This window comes from Pinus tabuliformis, chromosome 4_1 (assembly GCF_031772625.1).
Source record: "Pinus tabuliformis cultivar Carrire ecotype Pingquan chromosome 4_1, CPIR1, whole genome shotgun sequence".
Classification (NCBI taxonomy): Eukaryota; Viridiplantae; Streptophyta; class Pinopsida; order Pinales; family Pinaceae; genus Pinus; species Pinus tabuliformis.
The window spans coordinates 279,882,956-279,900,135 of NC_142303.1; the positions used below are offsets into that span (position 1 = coordinate 279,882,956).

General features: G+C 38.9%; 1 protein-coding gene across 1 annotated transcript in view; it reads right to left on the minus strand.

The window, feature by feature from the left end:
- Positions 1–821: 821 nt before the first annotated feature.
- LOC149175347 (E3 ubiquitin-protein ligase RSL1-like) overlaps positions 822–17,180 on the minus strand; it is a 146,387-nt gene continuing 130,028 nt past the window's right edge. Inside the window, exons 3-5 of the mRNA XM_089421119.1 lie at positions 2,041–2,229; positions 1,219–1,899; positions 822–938 (exon numbers count right to left, since the gene is read on the minus strand). Coding sequence (XP_089277245.1) covers positions 860–938; positions 1,219–1,899; positions 2,041–2,229 — 949 coding nt within the window. The 3' untranslated portion in view covers positions 822–859. The remainder of the gene's footprint in view (positions 939–1,218; positions 1,900–2,040; positions 2,230–17,180) is intronic.

Consider the following 17,180-nt stretch of genomic DNA (forward strand, 5'->3'; position numbering starts at 1 on the left):
TCTCTTATACATACTAGTATTTCATGGTGAACCATTACATCTCATAGGATATAAGGCCATGTGACATCTTTATCTTCCCCCAATTTATCATGGTGAGTCATTACGTTTCACTTGAAGTAAGATAACTATGCCTTCATCTTTTCACAATCTCTCACAATTATCTATTACATCTGATAAGAATTAAGGACAAAAGATCAATAGCTTCCCTTTTCTTTTTCATGCATTTGTCCACACCCATATGAAGGCTTAGTTTAGCAATGTTATATCATTTTCATGCATAATATAAAATTAAGACAAAAAATCATATAACACTACTCTCAATGTGCAAACACACACTCATTATTAACAATATTGAGGCAATTTCACTTCTTGTTCTCCATATCAAGTTCACCATATTTTACTCCCATATCGAAAAGGTTTTTACGATCACATGATTCTTATCATCATTATGAAGACAACCCATATTAATAGATTCATGATCAATGTAAAATTTTAACCATAACATCATAATTACTTATTTGTTCACTTAACATTGTATAAAACCAATCTGATTTCCTAAGACATAAATTTCATTGATCTTTTAAAAACCAGCAAAATCAAAATAATAAATATAATATTAAAAATCATTTAATTATTAACAAACCATCAATCTTATTACACGACATCATAATCACAAAGATCATTTATACATAATAACACATATACATTAATATATAAAATTATCCCAACATTTATATAACATCACACATAGTATTATAAAAACACTCCTTATACAATACCTTTTTTATGTATAAGTATTAATATTTTATACCCTCCCACCACCCAAATCCAAAAAATATTAAAACCTGTTATTAAACTACTACCAGCCTTTGCATTTGCAAGGCTGAGCATGCCCCTTCCACTCTGAACCGCATACATAACAAAACTGGTAACCGCACCTGAAATAAAACACACAACATGTTTCAGATCGCTTTACACGTTAAATACATTATAAAAAATGTCATTTAAGGTTTTAACAAGTAGCGACAAATTTCAGATCAGCCTTAGAAAAACAAGTAATTGGTTATTAAATTCATGTTCTATTAGACCATACACAATCTGGAAGGACTATTTCCAAGCCATAGACACATGCTAACACATGTAGTAAAGACTATATAATTTGAAGGAGAGTAATATAAATGTATAATTTAATATTCAGCAATTTTCCATTTTACCAACCTGCAGGTTATGTGATCGCACCCAGATGTTTTTTCAACAATTTGGCTACATTTGGTACATCGTTTCCAGTCATTCTCTTTAGCAAGATTGAACAACATATTGTCATCCTTCTCTCTCTCGGAACTCTGCCATTCAAAGCAATCAAAACCTGCATGCCATGGTACATGACATTGAGCGCAGAACAGTCTTCTACATTCAGGGCATTCTGACTCTCTGATAGCAGTTACCTCACTTGTGGTTTCCAAATTCCACCCATTCGAACTACTAGTGGTTTGTGTTGTTGACTCAGGAACATCCTTCCACAATAAAGCAGAGCAATCTTGAAAAGGGCAATAAAATTTCTCAGGATTGGGAATACCGGCTTCAACTAATGCCAAACACCACTCCTCCAGAGTTTGTTTAGGAAGGAGTAGTTGACACTGTTGAGGTGTCAAATGTTCGGTGCAATTGAACTCGGGGCAATTAATGGTCACCAATTTTTCTTGCAGCTTACTACGCACATGATCGAGTATGCAAATAGAACAAAATTTGTGGGAACAAACTGTATTATTGAAAATCTCAGATGATTCTTTGTCTTCTAAACAAATCTTGCACTTTTCTTTCATAGGAGGGGGATGCCCATATCGCTTCCAAACTTCCTTACCAACCTTTTCCCCACCAGTAGAAATGGGAATCTGTCCACTAAAATAATATCAATATATTAATATCCCAGGCTTTGTTTAGTCCAGCCTATACTTATTCTAAAATTTTGATATTTGCTATTTGTTTTTTCCTTTTCCTTTTTTAAAAAACGTGAGAAAAAATGAAGAATGATTAATACACCTGGGTGTGAGCAGGGGAAGAGTTCGCATTTGAAATTGATGATGAGCCAATATATGCAGATTCAAATGTGTCTGTTGTGTCTTGAAGTTCGAGTAATTGTAATTGAGTTGCATATGCGAAATCTTCATCCAACTGAATTTGTCGAAGACGTTCAAGCTCGTCTTCCTCTGTTGAAATAGACTGCCCCATCTATTAAACAATTAAAATAAATATAGTAATAAGAAGTCTTATTTATTTTTAACTCTGTTGACATAGACTGCCCCATTTATTAAGCAATTAAAAAATAAATACAGTAACAAGAAGTCTTATTTATTTTTAAATAACTAGTGTATTCATGGCCAATAAATGTTTATAAATATTCATCTATCCAATCACCTATTTCATAATGTTAAATTGTCAAACTATAATTTTATTTAAATTATTATTAATAATTATTTAAAAAATAATATGAGTAAAATATATGCATGATTGCATTATTATATTGTTTGTCATCCATCTCGATGCTTTTAGATTGGAAAAAGTGGAGGAATCAACTCACAAAACCATTTTTTCTGGTGGGACCCAACTTGGCAAGTTATGGTTGAACCCTTCCTGAAGCAGTTTGAGGGATCAAATGACATCTTTTGGGGGGTAGGAGGAGGAGGGGGATTTTCCATTTGAGTGCAACACTATTCTACACACAGATACTTTTTCAACGACCCAAAAATTGTCTCAATCAAAGTTTGTATGGAAAATTTATGCCACTCGAAAGTTGATCTCCCTTTTTTGACTAACATGATTCAAGATGATGCCATGTCAGTCCCCACTATTCATGGAAAAGGGGTTATCCATGTGATCATGATGAAGAATACTCTAGAAGAATCATATTGTAACTCTATTTAAGAGTTGAAGGAGTCAAACTTAACCACTAGTAGGCTATGAGACTGTGTTATAATTGGATCACTAGGAGGAAAAGGGGTTCCATTCTGTTCGAGTGCATTTTGTTCCATAGATGAGAAAAGTAGGTAAGAGTGGATAGAAAGAGAGAAAACAAAGAGGGTCTATTTTTTATTTTTCAAGTGTAATATAAACAAGCACAATTTACTTAAACTAATAATTACTTCTAATGATATTGATATTACTTTAGCACATTCAGATTATCATTAAGAAATTATACTTCAAAAAAATTCAACCATAAATGCAATAGGATAGTAGAGATCGTGGTAGAACAATAATGCACAATGACACAAGAAATTTTATCCTTGGAAAACCCTAACTAGGGAAAAGCATAACAGCCTTTTCTTAGAAGAAATTATCCAATTCAACAAGAGATACAATGTGATTTCCCAGTGAATCTGGGCCTAACTAATCACATAAACTACTCTTGTCAAACCTAGTCAAAACAAGCCCAAAACTAAGTCAAAATGTTCTCAAAGATCCTTTTTAGAAATTCGGTCAAAAGGGGTTTGCCAGAAATCCTTGGTCAGCTTGGGGTTAGAGGTCTGAATTTTTCCTAGATTAACTCGGTCAAACCTATGTCAAAATTCAAGCTATACGGCCCACACGTGCAAAGTCAACCTACTAATTCTAGATCAAATTACATCACTGGAAAGAAATTTGGTCAAGCCCACATGTGCAAGGTCAAATAGATAAAAAAATTCTGCATAAAAATTTGTCTCCTTCATCATACTTATTTCCCACAAGCAAGCTAGAAAGAGAGAGATGATGTGAAGGCTTAATTTGTAACCAAATGAGGAAATTGTGTGCCCTTTTATAGAGGATTAGGGGTGCCCTTATTTAATGTTTCCCTCTTTTATTTGAAGCTGACTTGAATTAAAATTCACAATTTCATTTTTCTTTTAATTTTTGCGGGCTAATGCAATTGAAGAATGCCAAATGAAACTACCAAAATTGAACACTCTCTCTTAGCTAGGGAGTTATTCTCTTTCACTTCTTCAGATGTTCTCTTGTTGAAAAATTTCTCCATCACAAGAAAAGGATGAATGAGCTTGTTATATTAATGTATATATCCACTTCATCTGGAAAGCAACCTGCATGAGCATCATGCAAAGTAATTTGGTTTCCTACTAGTCAGCTCTCCTTTGTAAATGGATCTAGTCACCTACTAGCCAAAGTCCTTCTAGGGTCCCATTGGCCTTTTGGATTTCTAGGGTCAAAAAGATTATTTGTGGGTCACAAATTATCTAAGTTGTCACCTGGAACTTGGTCAACACCTATGAACTACGATGAAACCCTGGGAAATTAACATTCCTGCATGTCAGTTGAATGTTAATACACTTGCTTGATGGTAAAGGCACTCACTCTACCCACTAGCCAAGTACCTCTTAGCAATTTGTGGGAGCACTCTAGGCCTTAATGCTCTCTAGACCATTTTGGCACTCACTCCAACCACTAGCTAAGCACTTGTTGGATATATGGATCACTTTGGGAGAATGTATGTCCTCGATGCTACAACATCAACACCCTCTCTCAATGAGGGAGGAATTCTCAACCACTCCAAGCTTATCCCTAAATTATGCACTCATCATGGGTACAGGCTTGGTGATAATTTCAGCGACCTTCTCATCTATAGAAATGTATTGGAGCTTCAGTGCACCCTTTTGTAACATGTTTCAAATATAATGGTACTCAATGTTCTTTGACCTGTCATCATGGTTATCTCTTGCACCTGATCAAATAGTCTTGTGAGTAGCTTACACTATTTCACAACTTGCTAAACTAGTTGCAATATACTTTTCCTCTATAGTGTTGAGTGTGACATATGATTTCTTCCTTCTCATCTATAATATCAAAGTAGAATTTAAACCTTGATTTTTCATCCTAGTGTGCTCTTCATGTCTTTTGCACTCTCTACCTAATCTAAATTTGTATAATCCTATAGTTTTACTTCACCAATTTAGACATATTTGAATCCATATCCAATTATACCAATTTGGTACCTCAACACATGTTGTGGTGCATGCCTCAGCTCAACCATCAACTAACTGACTTCCTTCACTAGATCCATCACCACAAATACTTTCTAGTCACCCTAACAAGGTTTTCTTTCTTACACTGAAATAGATCCTACTATGGAAATCCTCGCTACTCCCTCTACCACTAATGCTTTCTAGTCATTGAAGCATATTTTCTTTCTGGCATGGTGCACTCATAGAAGGCATATTGTTTTTAGAGATATCCCATATCTGAGCATCTCAATCTCAATCTCATGAAAATGCATCATCCTAAATATCTAAAGGATCTCAATAACATACTTCCTTTTACCAAAGAAGTAATGCATCAAATCTAGATCCTTCATCTTGAACTCAAAGGTCAACTCCCTTTCACAATTAAACAAGGCTTCCAATGGTAATCCTTACTGCATCCTTTATCATGGAATAAAATCCTCCTGCCACTGCAACTTATTCTATCATGTAATTCATTCTTCTTCAATCAGAAAAAAAAATTCATGACAATATCAACCAAGACTTGTCATGCATCAATCAATATGATAATGGCAAGTTCAAGGTTCTTACTTGGGTATATACATGGCCTTCTTTAGTTTAAAAATGTGAGTATTTCTCTCATGTGCCTCCAAGCCATGAGGTAGATCTATCCACACTTCTTCTTCCTCAATTACACCATTGAGAAGCGGTCTTCACATACATCTAATGTAAGTGTACCTATAAATTTGAGAAAAAATTTCCTCATCGTCCTCTCCTTTCTGGGAGAACCATCTTGCCATGAATCTCACTTTTTTCTTTTCTATGTTGTCATCTACTATATGCTTTATTTGTAGATCCACTTGGAAGTCACCATTTACTCCCCTTTAGGTCTCAACATCCTTCAAACTTGTTGGCATGCCTACTCTCTTTGAATTAGGATCTATTTTGGTCATTTGGAATAGTTCTAGACATCAGTACATTTTCTTCCTCTTGAGCACAAATCACTCTAGCTAATTTTATGTTTGATTCTGGGAGAATCCTATTGCCACAAAATTTGCTCTGTTATTCCCGGTGTTTCCATCTACTTTTAGAGCCTTGGAAGTCTTCACAATATACCTACAAAACCTCATTAGGAGGTCATGGAAGAAACGATTATAGCCAAGCAAAAGAAACAAGGACAAGAGGATGACCAATAAATAATAATAATTAAGAAATATAGATATATAGTACTTATCTTTTGATCTTAGAATCATAGGGAATTATCAATTCCCTCTTAATCCTTGTATTTTTGTAGAAATTATTAACATCCATCTGCAATTTCATCCTCCTCATCCTCGTCATCAACTACTAGTTCATGTTGCCTACCTTTCCTTCCTTGCATAAAATGTATGAGCTAGGGTGTGAATCTTCTGTCTATACCAAAGACTCAATAGCAAGCTAATGATGCTACCAAGTACATACTTCTACTAGTATTCAACATTCTTGGTTGCATTCTAGTGTTTCACAAACCATTGGGACCAATACTTCAATACAAGCCATATCCTTTTAGACTTCTTAGGAGAAACCCTAAGAATGTCAAATTTCATCGACACCCTTTGGAATTTCAACAAATTGTTAAGTGAAAATTATCTTGCTACAGTTGCAAAACCAATCACTGTACCTTAAGAAGAATCATGCCATCATATCAAGCCTTTGAAGATCATTAACCATGAGTGAATCTCATCATTGAAATTTATTTCTTTATACAAAATTTAGTTGAAGGAGGGTTTGTTCTTACCTCCCTCTAGATTTGGAGGAACTTCCTTGGTGGATGAATCAATGGGCTTAGTCAAAGTAACAATTTCCCGTACAATTTCATAAGTCATAAGAGTTTCTTCTATAAATGTTTGTTAAGGATTCTTTTCAACCATACAAGTTTCATGACAATGTATAGTTTGAAGGCAATACCGTTCTTCTATAATACAAGGAAATATTTCTAAAGGAAACTTTCACACTTTAGGTTTAATGACAACACAACTAGGCCTAAACTTGGTCCCACAAATTTAGTTCATTCAATGAATCAGCAACCTTCTTCTTTCTCTCACGGGCCTCTCCAGAATACTGAGGGAATTCCATATGAATCGGCTACAACCTTAAGCTTCCTAGCCTCTCAGCCTTCCCAAAGTAACCCTGAGGCCTCTTAGCCCACCTGTAGTCAGACTAAGGCCCTTTGACCCCCCTTTTAATAGTGTTTTAGGGCCTCGACCTTCAAATAAAAATTGGCCTTCAAAAACTTCGTTTGGACAACTCCTTCATTTCACATTTAGCAAACAAAAATTTGGCATAGGAACTAAAACTTAACCTATTCTCATAAGGCATAATTCTTCAAACCAAACTCTAGAAGACCCATTTTGATAGTGATCTTAATACCCTTCTTTCTAGGCAACTCATGAGATTTCTCGGTCCCTCCTTCTAAGCTTATGGCCTTCCATTGTCACCTTCTCTACCTTTTACCTATGTCTAAGTGCCTCAACCATGATTCTTAAGAGCTCAGCTAGCCCTCTCAAGGTCTCAGCCCTACTTTTACATCAACATAAGGTTACAAGGTCTCCATCCAGGGCTCAAGCAAATCATTTGCCCTCTTCCTCTTAGACACCCTTGTCAGTCACAGAAATTAAACCATGCTTGAGAGCTTCCTCAAGTCTCTAATAATTTCACCTTACTCTTTAACCTTGATTATCTTTACTTAAGGTTTCTCTTTAACAACCTTAACTCTAATACCTTGTATATTTTTTAAGTGCAATATAAACAAGCACAATTTCCTAAAATTGATAATTACTTCCAATGATATTGATATTACTTTAGCAAATTCAAATTATCATTAAGAAATTATACTTTAGATAAATTCAGCCATAAATGCACAGTATGACAGTAGAGATCACAGTAGAAAAATAATGCACATAGACACAATAAATTTTACTGTTATTTAACCTGATAAAAAAAGAGATAGATCTACGACTTCAAAATTAGCCTCTTCGAGGGGGAAACCTCCTTTACATCGCATAAATGAATAATTCTTGAATGATACAAATGAAAAGGCCTCCTTTCTATATATAGGAGTCTAAGGGGTCACAATATAATCAGAGCCTACATAAAAATAATAATGTAAGGGCACAAAAATAACAATAGTGGGCTTCTATAGGGAAGAATAAAAAAAATATGGGGACTACATGGGCACAACAATAACAATAAGGGTGCTACACTAACTATAACAATAAGCGGAAAGACTAGTAGTATAGGGACATAACATGCCCCTCTCCTTCAAAAAACTATTGTCCTCAACGCTTAAGTAGTTCTTGATGCTTCTATATAAAATCCTCATCCTCCCAAGTGGAATATTCAACAAGTTCTTCCACTTGGTGGGATACACTGAAATTGATCGATTTTGTAATTGTTTGTTTCTTGTTTTCATGTCTGCTTCAGGCTCCAATATTATTTTTCCTTCCTCGTCAAGTTATGGCAATATTGTTTGAACTGGGATCTTCTCACATATAACCTTCTTTAAGCATGAAACATGGAAAAATGGTTGCATTGAGGAAGATGCAAGAAGCTCCAATTTATATGCCATAGTACCAATCTTTTGCCACACCTTGTAAGGACTAGTTGTAGCAACTGCAACACCCTCCAAAATTTTGGCATGCATCCAATTTTGGAGCCTTTCTTAGGTTTTTCCTTGATGTTTGCAAGCACTCGGGCTCATCCCATGATCCCATGTTGAGTCTTTTCACCCTCCTTGCTTGACCATTCATCAGACATCTTCTTGCATGTTGGTCACAATGTCATGCTTGCACCATGTTCTGGCTATGCGTAAGGTCCATCTTTGTGTGCGCAAGTTATTATGTAAACATCCGTCACACTCACACACAAAGTTGTATGCACTGTCATGGAAGTGTCATCATGATCGTTCAATGATCTATCACAACTGTCACGCTTGTCACTCACACCATCGATCAGTCACACTAAGTGCATGTTGTCTTGATGGTTCGAGGTGTCTTGTCATCAAGTCATGTCAAGTGTGTGTTTGCAAGGTCATGCATGTACAAAGTCACTCATTCAAACACTTAGTCCTTTTGCTGAAGCCATTTTGATCAGACCAACCCCAATAGCTAGACCTTTGTTGAGCTGCACTGCGCAGTTTCAGCCCTTAGTGAACATGTACTGCTGCCCAGAATTGCGTAGAGCTTGAGGCTGTATCTTAGGAAGTCTACACTGCACAATCCTAGAATCCACTCGACTGAATGTCACCCAGAATAGTGCAGAAGTTTCTTAGAAAGCTATCTCAATCTGTGTTTCCCGAAATCAAATCAACCAAGTCTCCAGTTGGTAAACTGGAGAACTTGACCGGGCAGTGACCCCAGGGCTCACTCCTCCAAAAACTTGCAGAGAAGCTGCCAAAAATGCCCACTTCGACTGACTGAAGAAATTTCATAGACATGCTGGATAAACATTCGTTGTCCGTCACTGCACTGCCCTTAAAAATTGTGCAGTGTTTTCAGTGAGTCACCCTATCAGTCAGCCCGCTGCTCATCCTGAAAACTGTGTAATTATCATGAGTAGTCTCCCAGCTGCCTAGCATCCCGCTTAACTCAGAAACTGCACAGGGATTTCTAGCAGAATGCCTCCTAGCTTTGCACAGTTTTTGTCAGCAGCCTCCCGCTGCCATCTCCCCAGAAAAATTGCACAATTTTTGTCTGTAGCCCGTTGCCAGCTCCTCAGAGAAATTACACAGTTTTTGTTGTGAGTCTCCCCTGGCTTCCTGCACTGTCTACCTAGAAAAATTGTGGAGATATACCCTCCAGTTGACCCAGATACCATGAATAATCACTGCTATCCGGATTTCCCATCTTAGCCTCCCAGTGACCTCTGCACAGTTTTCATGGATAATGCCTAAAGCCCGCATCCTAGCTTGAAATATGCCTTGCACATTCGCAGAGCCTTGTCCTCTCTCCCAGTCACCTGCATCTGAAAGTGAATGACAATGCACCATGGTAGACTAGGAGATTTCTGGATTTGACGTCATCTCGTCATGAGTGATTGCAGATACAAGTACATGGATGAGACATGGTGCAATGACGAACGGGATGAATAAGGAGTGCATGCAAGGAGACTTGTTCATGAACGAACGAACACATGAAGCATGCTAAAGTACAAGTGAAGGAGCAATGTGCACATGCAACATCAAGTGAAAACTAAGACCATCGAAGACTCCGCACACCTTGTCATGCAAAGGTGAAGCTATGATACACCACAAGCACATCCATCACTCAACAGCACTACAACTCGAAATGCACACCAGCAGCAGCATGAACACACCAGCTCTATCGTGTCTAGTCATGTCATGAGTCATCTTGGCCACATCACTAATGTTGGCAACACTGTTGTAATAAATGTAATGTAACGTGGAAGTCCAAGAGACCCACATGTAAATTTGAAGAGTCATGTAAAGTTGAAAGGTCATGTAAGTCAAAAAATCATGAGGGAATTCAAATAGTTACAAGGGACAATTTTACCCTTGGCTATAAATACCCCTCATTTGTACATGCAAAGAACTTTTCACCTTGGCTCCTCCCACATAGCCTTGAGAGTTTGTAGTCTTTTCTTTGAGGAGCGAGCAGTGGCTCCAACACCCCATTATTGAGGTTACTGATGTATGGTATACCGATGTGTCATGGAATTTCCTCTTAATTCAGAAGCCTAATAATAGGTGAACATGTTTTGACACATGTATTGTATTTTTTCGTAAGACTATTCTTTGGACACTTGTAATGCATGTTGCTTTAACCTATGTTAAAACAATTGAACTACTTCAGTTGTTCTAATACATGTGCTTATGAAAATGTGTTGTATAGGTTGTTAATGTTTTCTCGCCTGTGTGGGCTATCCCACCAGTGACTCAACATAACCATTCCCATAAACTTGTTATAAAGACCGTCGCACTTGTGTGGGCTACTTCGTTTGGTGTTCTACATGCAATCCATTCACTATGTGTTTGCGACTACCACATCCATGTGGACTACTCCGCCGAAAGCTACACATGTCCTGTTGTGTTGTGTGTCTCTAACAGAGTTGGGACTATTCCCTTTTGACTTGAGACTCACTACCACCCTCTCCCTTTGTGGTGAAAGAACCTTGAAACAAGTAACACTAAGCACTCACCAGGCACATGAACCTCGATTTTCAAAGACAAAGTAGACCACTCTCATGTGTTGAGAAGAAAGAGCTAAGGAAAATCTTTAAGATAATGGCAACCGAACCATCGTACTGGATGGGACTCCTACACCAAACGGTGTGAGGTTTAGTTGGGACTTCATACCCAGGAGATCCCCTGAATGTTGGCGGGTCCAGCACCAACTACATTTCTAGCACTAGAAGGAGGGTCACCAGTTGTTTATGGCTGAATGTCCTCTCACCCCCACTCATCAACCATTTGTCAAGGAAGTAACTTGCACTCCCTCTCACCTATGCACAGCTCTGAAGTTGGTCACTCCTCACCTCCCATACGTGAACACATAATTTCGTATCAGCACATCCGCTCCGTCCGTCCCATCACCCGTCAGTTCACGAAAGCAGTTGAATTGATCTGAGGAATATAGCATCTTCCATACGCATCAAGAAAGACAAAAGCCACTCCCATGGGAGTTATTGTATCATCAGTGGTAGAAGCAGTTCTTGCCACACTCGAAGGTTTGGCAGAAGTTGTTGAGAATAAATAGGAACATCTAGTCTTCCGACAGGGAGAATGAGACACACTCGTGATCGTTGGCTCAGATTTCAATACAAGAGGTGGAGCGGAAGGAAATGGAGAAGGTGGAGGCTAAGACGAACCAACAGATTAAGAGTCAGAACCATCAATTTCTGAAGAAGAGGAGGAGGAAGACTCAGGGAGCTTTGGCTCTCTCGGGTGCTTCACACAGGATGCCAAAGCATTAAGAGAGAATGCTACAAAGTATGACCCTAATGGAGTAGTGAAGGTATAAGATCACTTGGAAAACTTCTACCTACAACTACAGACACTCGAGGTATGGTATGAAAACGTTGCATGCAGATTGTTCCCATGTACCTTGGATGGCCATGCAATAGTATCGTATCACATCCTTCCTGTCAACTCCATCCATAATTGGGGTATGTTCAAATGCATGTTTCTGGAAAAATTTGCTGATGATAAGAGCCCAGCCATGTTACTCAAAGAGTTGGGCAGCAAAGTAAAGGATTTCAATTAGAGGTTTCTACACATATTGAACAAGTTTGCAGCGGACACGAAACCTCATGACTCCATCATTGTTGATTACTACATGTCCGCACTGCCAACCAAGATTGCACAGTTTGTTAAGCGAGCTGTGAAACCAAAATTACTAGAAAAATGTGAAGAGGCAATCGTTGTAGAGAATAAACTACGTGCGATTGGAGTCATCAAGGATGATGAACCAAAACACGACTCTAGAGACATAAGCAGGAAGCCCCAGGCTGTGATGAGCAAGGGTAAATACAAGGAAGCAAGTGATATTGAAACCCTTACTCGTCTTGTCAAGAACTTGACAACATAAGGTTCTGAGCACAAACAACAAACAATTGACACATCTACGAGCAGCCGACCCCCCAGACAAAGACACAGAAGCATGTCATCAGGCATCAATCGCTTCCCGACTAAAACTACACAGAGCTCTAGCTCAATGTTCTAGTTAGAATAGTGCGTGAACAACGAATTTTTCTCATTTCATGAACATAAGCACCTGAAGGGGTCTTGCTTGGACTGGAAATGAGTTACAGGCTCAGTATGCGACCATATGCCAAACATAGTGAGCAGTTTGCAGGGCCAGTTAGGAGACGTAGACGATGATGAATATGTTGAACCTAAAGAGACATCAAGCACTGGGCAGGTGATCAACATGTATCAGTGCTCGCAAGGAGAGTAGAATATAAACACCGAGAAGTAGCCCCAAAAGAAAAATGGTCTATACAATCTCAGAAGTCAAGGGGCTTCCCCTACAATTGGGGAAATCCAACAAAGGCTTGAACAACTAAGGAAGGTTGATCCATTAACTGTCCAAAAGAAGAAAACACAAAGCAAGCCCAGGAAGACAGTGACGAACAAGAGTATGTCCATGAGAAGAAAACCACAGAACACTCTGCCAGACAATAAAAACAAAAGTCTAACCCTAGACATCTCAGTGAGTCTACCCACTCTGGATTACAACATTATGGAAGACATGAAGAAAACTCGTCCAAACATCAATTTTTTCGAGTTGGCTAAGATTCTAAGTCAACAGGATATTATTTTGTGTGCACTGGGGCAAATATCTACAGACAACATAGCCTCTACCAGCAAGGGAGCAAGAACATCTACTGGTTCACTCACAATTGTGCTCAACAGTCTTTAGATGGAAGAAGAAAACTTTGTTTGCCCTCCATTCTTGCTTTCATTTGAAATTTTTAATTGAAATGTTCACAACTGTTTGGTTGATTATGGCACGTCAACCAACATCATGCCCCTCTCCATTTCCAAGAAGATCAATGTGCAATGGAGCAAGACATCTGCGCAGATCATCCAACTCGATCAGACATGCATACTAGCTATTGGTGAGCTTTGGGATGTGATCATCCGACTATCTCATGACGTCTGAGTTCACCAATGCATAAACATTTTTTTTTGTGGACATACCAGAAGCATATGGCTTACTACTTAGCAGAGACTGTTCTAACAAGTTGAATGGATATTTTTCTATAGAATGGTCACACTTGTGGCTTCTATATCAGGGAAAAAGAAACCAAATCTGAGTGTTATCCGAGAGATAGATGAGGCATAACATCACTCTCATCAATGGCGAGAACGAACTGTTGGCCTTCGCAAAGCTCATGTTTGGAAACTACCTCTTCAGATCAACAATGGGTTGTTATCTCGCATAGATAGCTCCAACCCCACCAAACATGCACTTGGGTCTCCTTCCCTACCCAACTAATGGAAATGAAGCTTGTACAATGCATTGTAACACTAGTAGCAGTAGCACTAGTACTAGTAGCAATAGCACTAATACAAGCATGTCGAATGGTATGTGTACAGATGAGTTATGGACCATGTACTTTGACGGATCAAAGACACAGGATGGCTCTAGAGCTGGGTGTGTCTTGATCGACCCAAAAGTACAGGAACGATTTGATTTCAAGCTGCTTGGAGTTCGAGTGCACAAACAACATTGTTGAATATGAAGCACTCATGTTGGGCTTGCAAAAAGCCATTAGCCTCAACGTTGTTGTGCTCAAAGTGGTAGGTGATTCAGAAATAGTGGTACAACATGTACGTAACACCATACACTATTTATCACCTCATCTAAAAAGTTACCAGCAAGAGGTATGGCGACTAATCTCTAACTTCCAAGCATTTAATATCACTGTTGTGCCAAGAATGCATAATGCAGCTACAAATGCTTTAGCAAACACAAATTCTAGGATGTAACTGCTTAGGGATAGATTTACTGTGGAAATTTTGTATAAGCCCTCTATCCCTAATAACATAACTAATCTATGTGTTTTTTACGATGATCAACAGATACTACATTTCACGGCCAATGTTGATGTCTTCAAAGATGCGGCGATTGAAAAAGATGAGCACGAGCAGTCTCTACAAGCTGGGGCTGATGACAAGAAAGGAAACCTCATCTCCAAGGGTGTGGTATCTTTGGAAAATCTCTATGACTTGCAAAACCTCTTTCAAGAGCCAAGGAACAACAAAACCCACAGCTCCCCCAGGATGCACGTAGCCGGAGTGACAAATCTTTTTCTACTTGTTCAAACAATACCGGGATGTATTCGCGTGGAAATATGATGATTTGAAAACATATGACACGTGAATAATCCAACATGTCATTCCAATCAAGGAAGGGGTCAAACCATTTTAGCAGAAGCTAAGGAAAGTCCATCCTTCACTTGAACCCATTATACAGAAAGAGTTGACCAAGTTGTTGGATGCGTAGATCATATACAAAGTTCACCATTCCACATGGGTTTCCAACCTTGTTCCTGTACGTAAGAATTCCGGGGAGATCTGCTTGTGCTTTGATTTCCTAAAATTGAACCGCACCTTAGACAAAGACAATTACCCCATGCCATCTATGGAGCATATTTTATAGGCAATATCTAGGGAAATTTTTTTTCCTTACTTGATGGGTTTTCAGGATATAATCAGGTGCTAGTAGCATAATGTGATTGACTCAAAGCTACCTTCCGTACGAAGTGGGGTACGTTCGCATATAGACGAATGCCATTTGGGCTTGTGAATGTAGGTGAAACCTTTCAGCATGCCATGGACATCACCTTCCACGAACTCATCGGACAGAGCATAGTGGTATACCTTGATGAGGTGACTGTGTTTTCCATAAAATAGTCAAACCACATATGCCACCTGAAGAAAATAGTTGAGCGATATCAGAAATACGAGATTTCCTTGAATCCCAAAAAGAGTGTATTTGCAGTGTCTGAGGGGAACCTCCTTGGGCACATCATTGCTAGAAGCAAGATCAAGGTTGATCCGAACTGAGTCTAGACCATTACACAGATCCCTCACCTAGCCAATGAGAAAGCAATGAAATCCTTCTTGGGAAAGATAAACTTCCTCTAGAAGTTCATCTCGGACTATGCGTAGATAGTAAAACCAATGAAAGACATGATCAAGAAGGATCCAATCTACAACTGGGGCAAGAGCGAAAAGAATGCATTCAGCCATATTAAGCAAGCTATAGTAGAAGAAACTGCACTTTATAGCACAAATTTTAACAAGGATTTATTGCCATACACCTTCGCCTTCGACAACTCGCTTGCTACAGTACTCACTTAGAAGGATGAGCTGAACGATGAACGTCTCATATCGTTCATGAGTGTAAGCATGCAGGGACCCGAACTCAACTACCCCGTCATTAACAAACAAGCATATGTGGTATACAAGGTGGTGAAACACTTCAGACCCTACTTGTTGCTCACTACTTGTACAACAAGAGTTGGGTGAATGACGTGTGAACTGGATGGCAAGATTGCAAGAGTATGATCTTGAAATCAAGACAGTTGACACCATCAAGGCTCATGGTCTCTACAAACTCGTAGTTGAGGCAGTCCACGCACAGGAGGAAGAAAAAGGGATCGCTGGTTGGGAGCAGGAAATTGAGATGTATGATGTAGAGCGAGCACCACCCATTGCATGTGGAAACTCTTGGTATAGAGATGTGCACCAATACCTTGAGCATGGCACCATACCCTATCACCTCTCCATGAGACAGAAGAGGGAAATGTGCCTCAAAGCTTTAGCCTATCAATTGGTGCACAAAGTGCTTTACAGAAAGCACAATAATGGAATCTTTCTCAGGTGCGTGGAGGCACATGAATCAAATAAGGTCTTGCAGGATCTACATGACAGACCAAACGGGGGCCACTTCACGGGAAATACCACTACGCACAAAGTTATGAGAGCCAGTTTCTACTGGCCCACATTGTTCAAGGATGCACATGCCTATGCCTACAAATGCCCAGTCTATCAGTGATGCACTGGCAGAACACGGAGGTCATCAACCCTGCTACACCCTGTTACAGTGACTGAACCGTTCCAACAATGGGGCCTAGACATAATCGGGGAAATTTTCCCACATTTGTCAAAACAACACCGCTACATCTTGATAAGAACCAATTACTTCAAGCGGTGGACAGAAGTAGTTCCGCTCAAGCAAGTGACCGACCAAGAAGTCATTGTCTTCCACCAATAGAGCATCATCTCATGCTTTGGCGTTCTGGTATCACTTGTGTTTGACAATGAAACTTACTTCTCATCTTTGAAACTTTATGATTTTGCATTGCAATTTGGTATTGTGTTGAAAGACTTATCTAACTACTACCCACAAGGTAATGGTCTCATAGAATCCACGAATAAAAACATTATACACATTATCAAAAATACAATTTACTCAGAGTAGTATAACTGGAACTTTGCCTTGATGAATTCCTTATGGGCTGATCGCGCAAAAGCCGAACCCTCTTTGAATACTTTGCTATATTTCCTGGCTTATGGCAAAAAATCCATCCTACCACCAAACATCTACTTTCCTGTGCTTCATTTGTCCCAAGAATCCCAAGGCGAGTCTTGTCTACTAGTTCAGCGTAGCATGGATACACTTCACAAACTATAGGAAGAAAGGATGA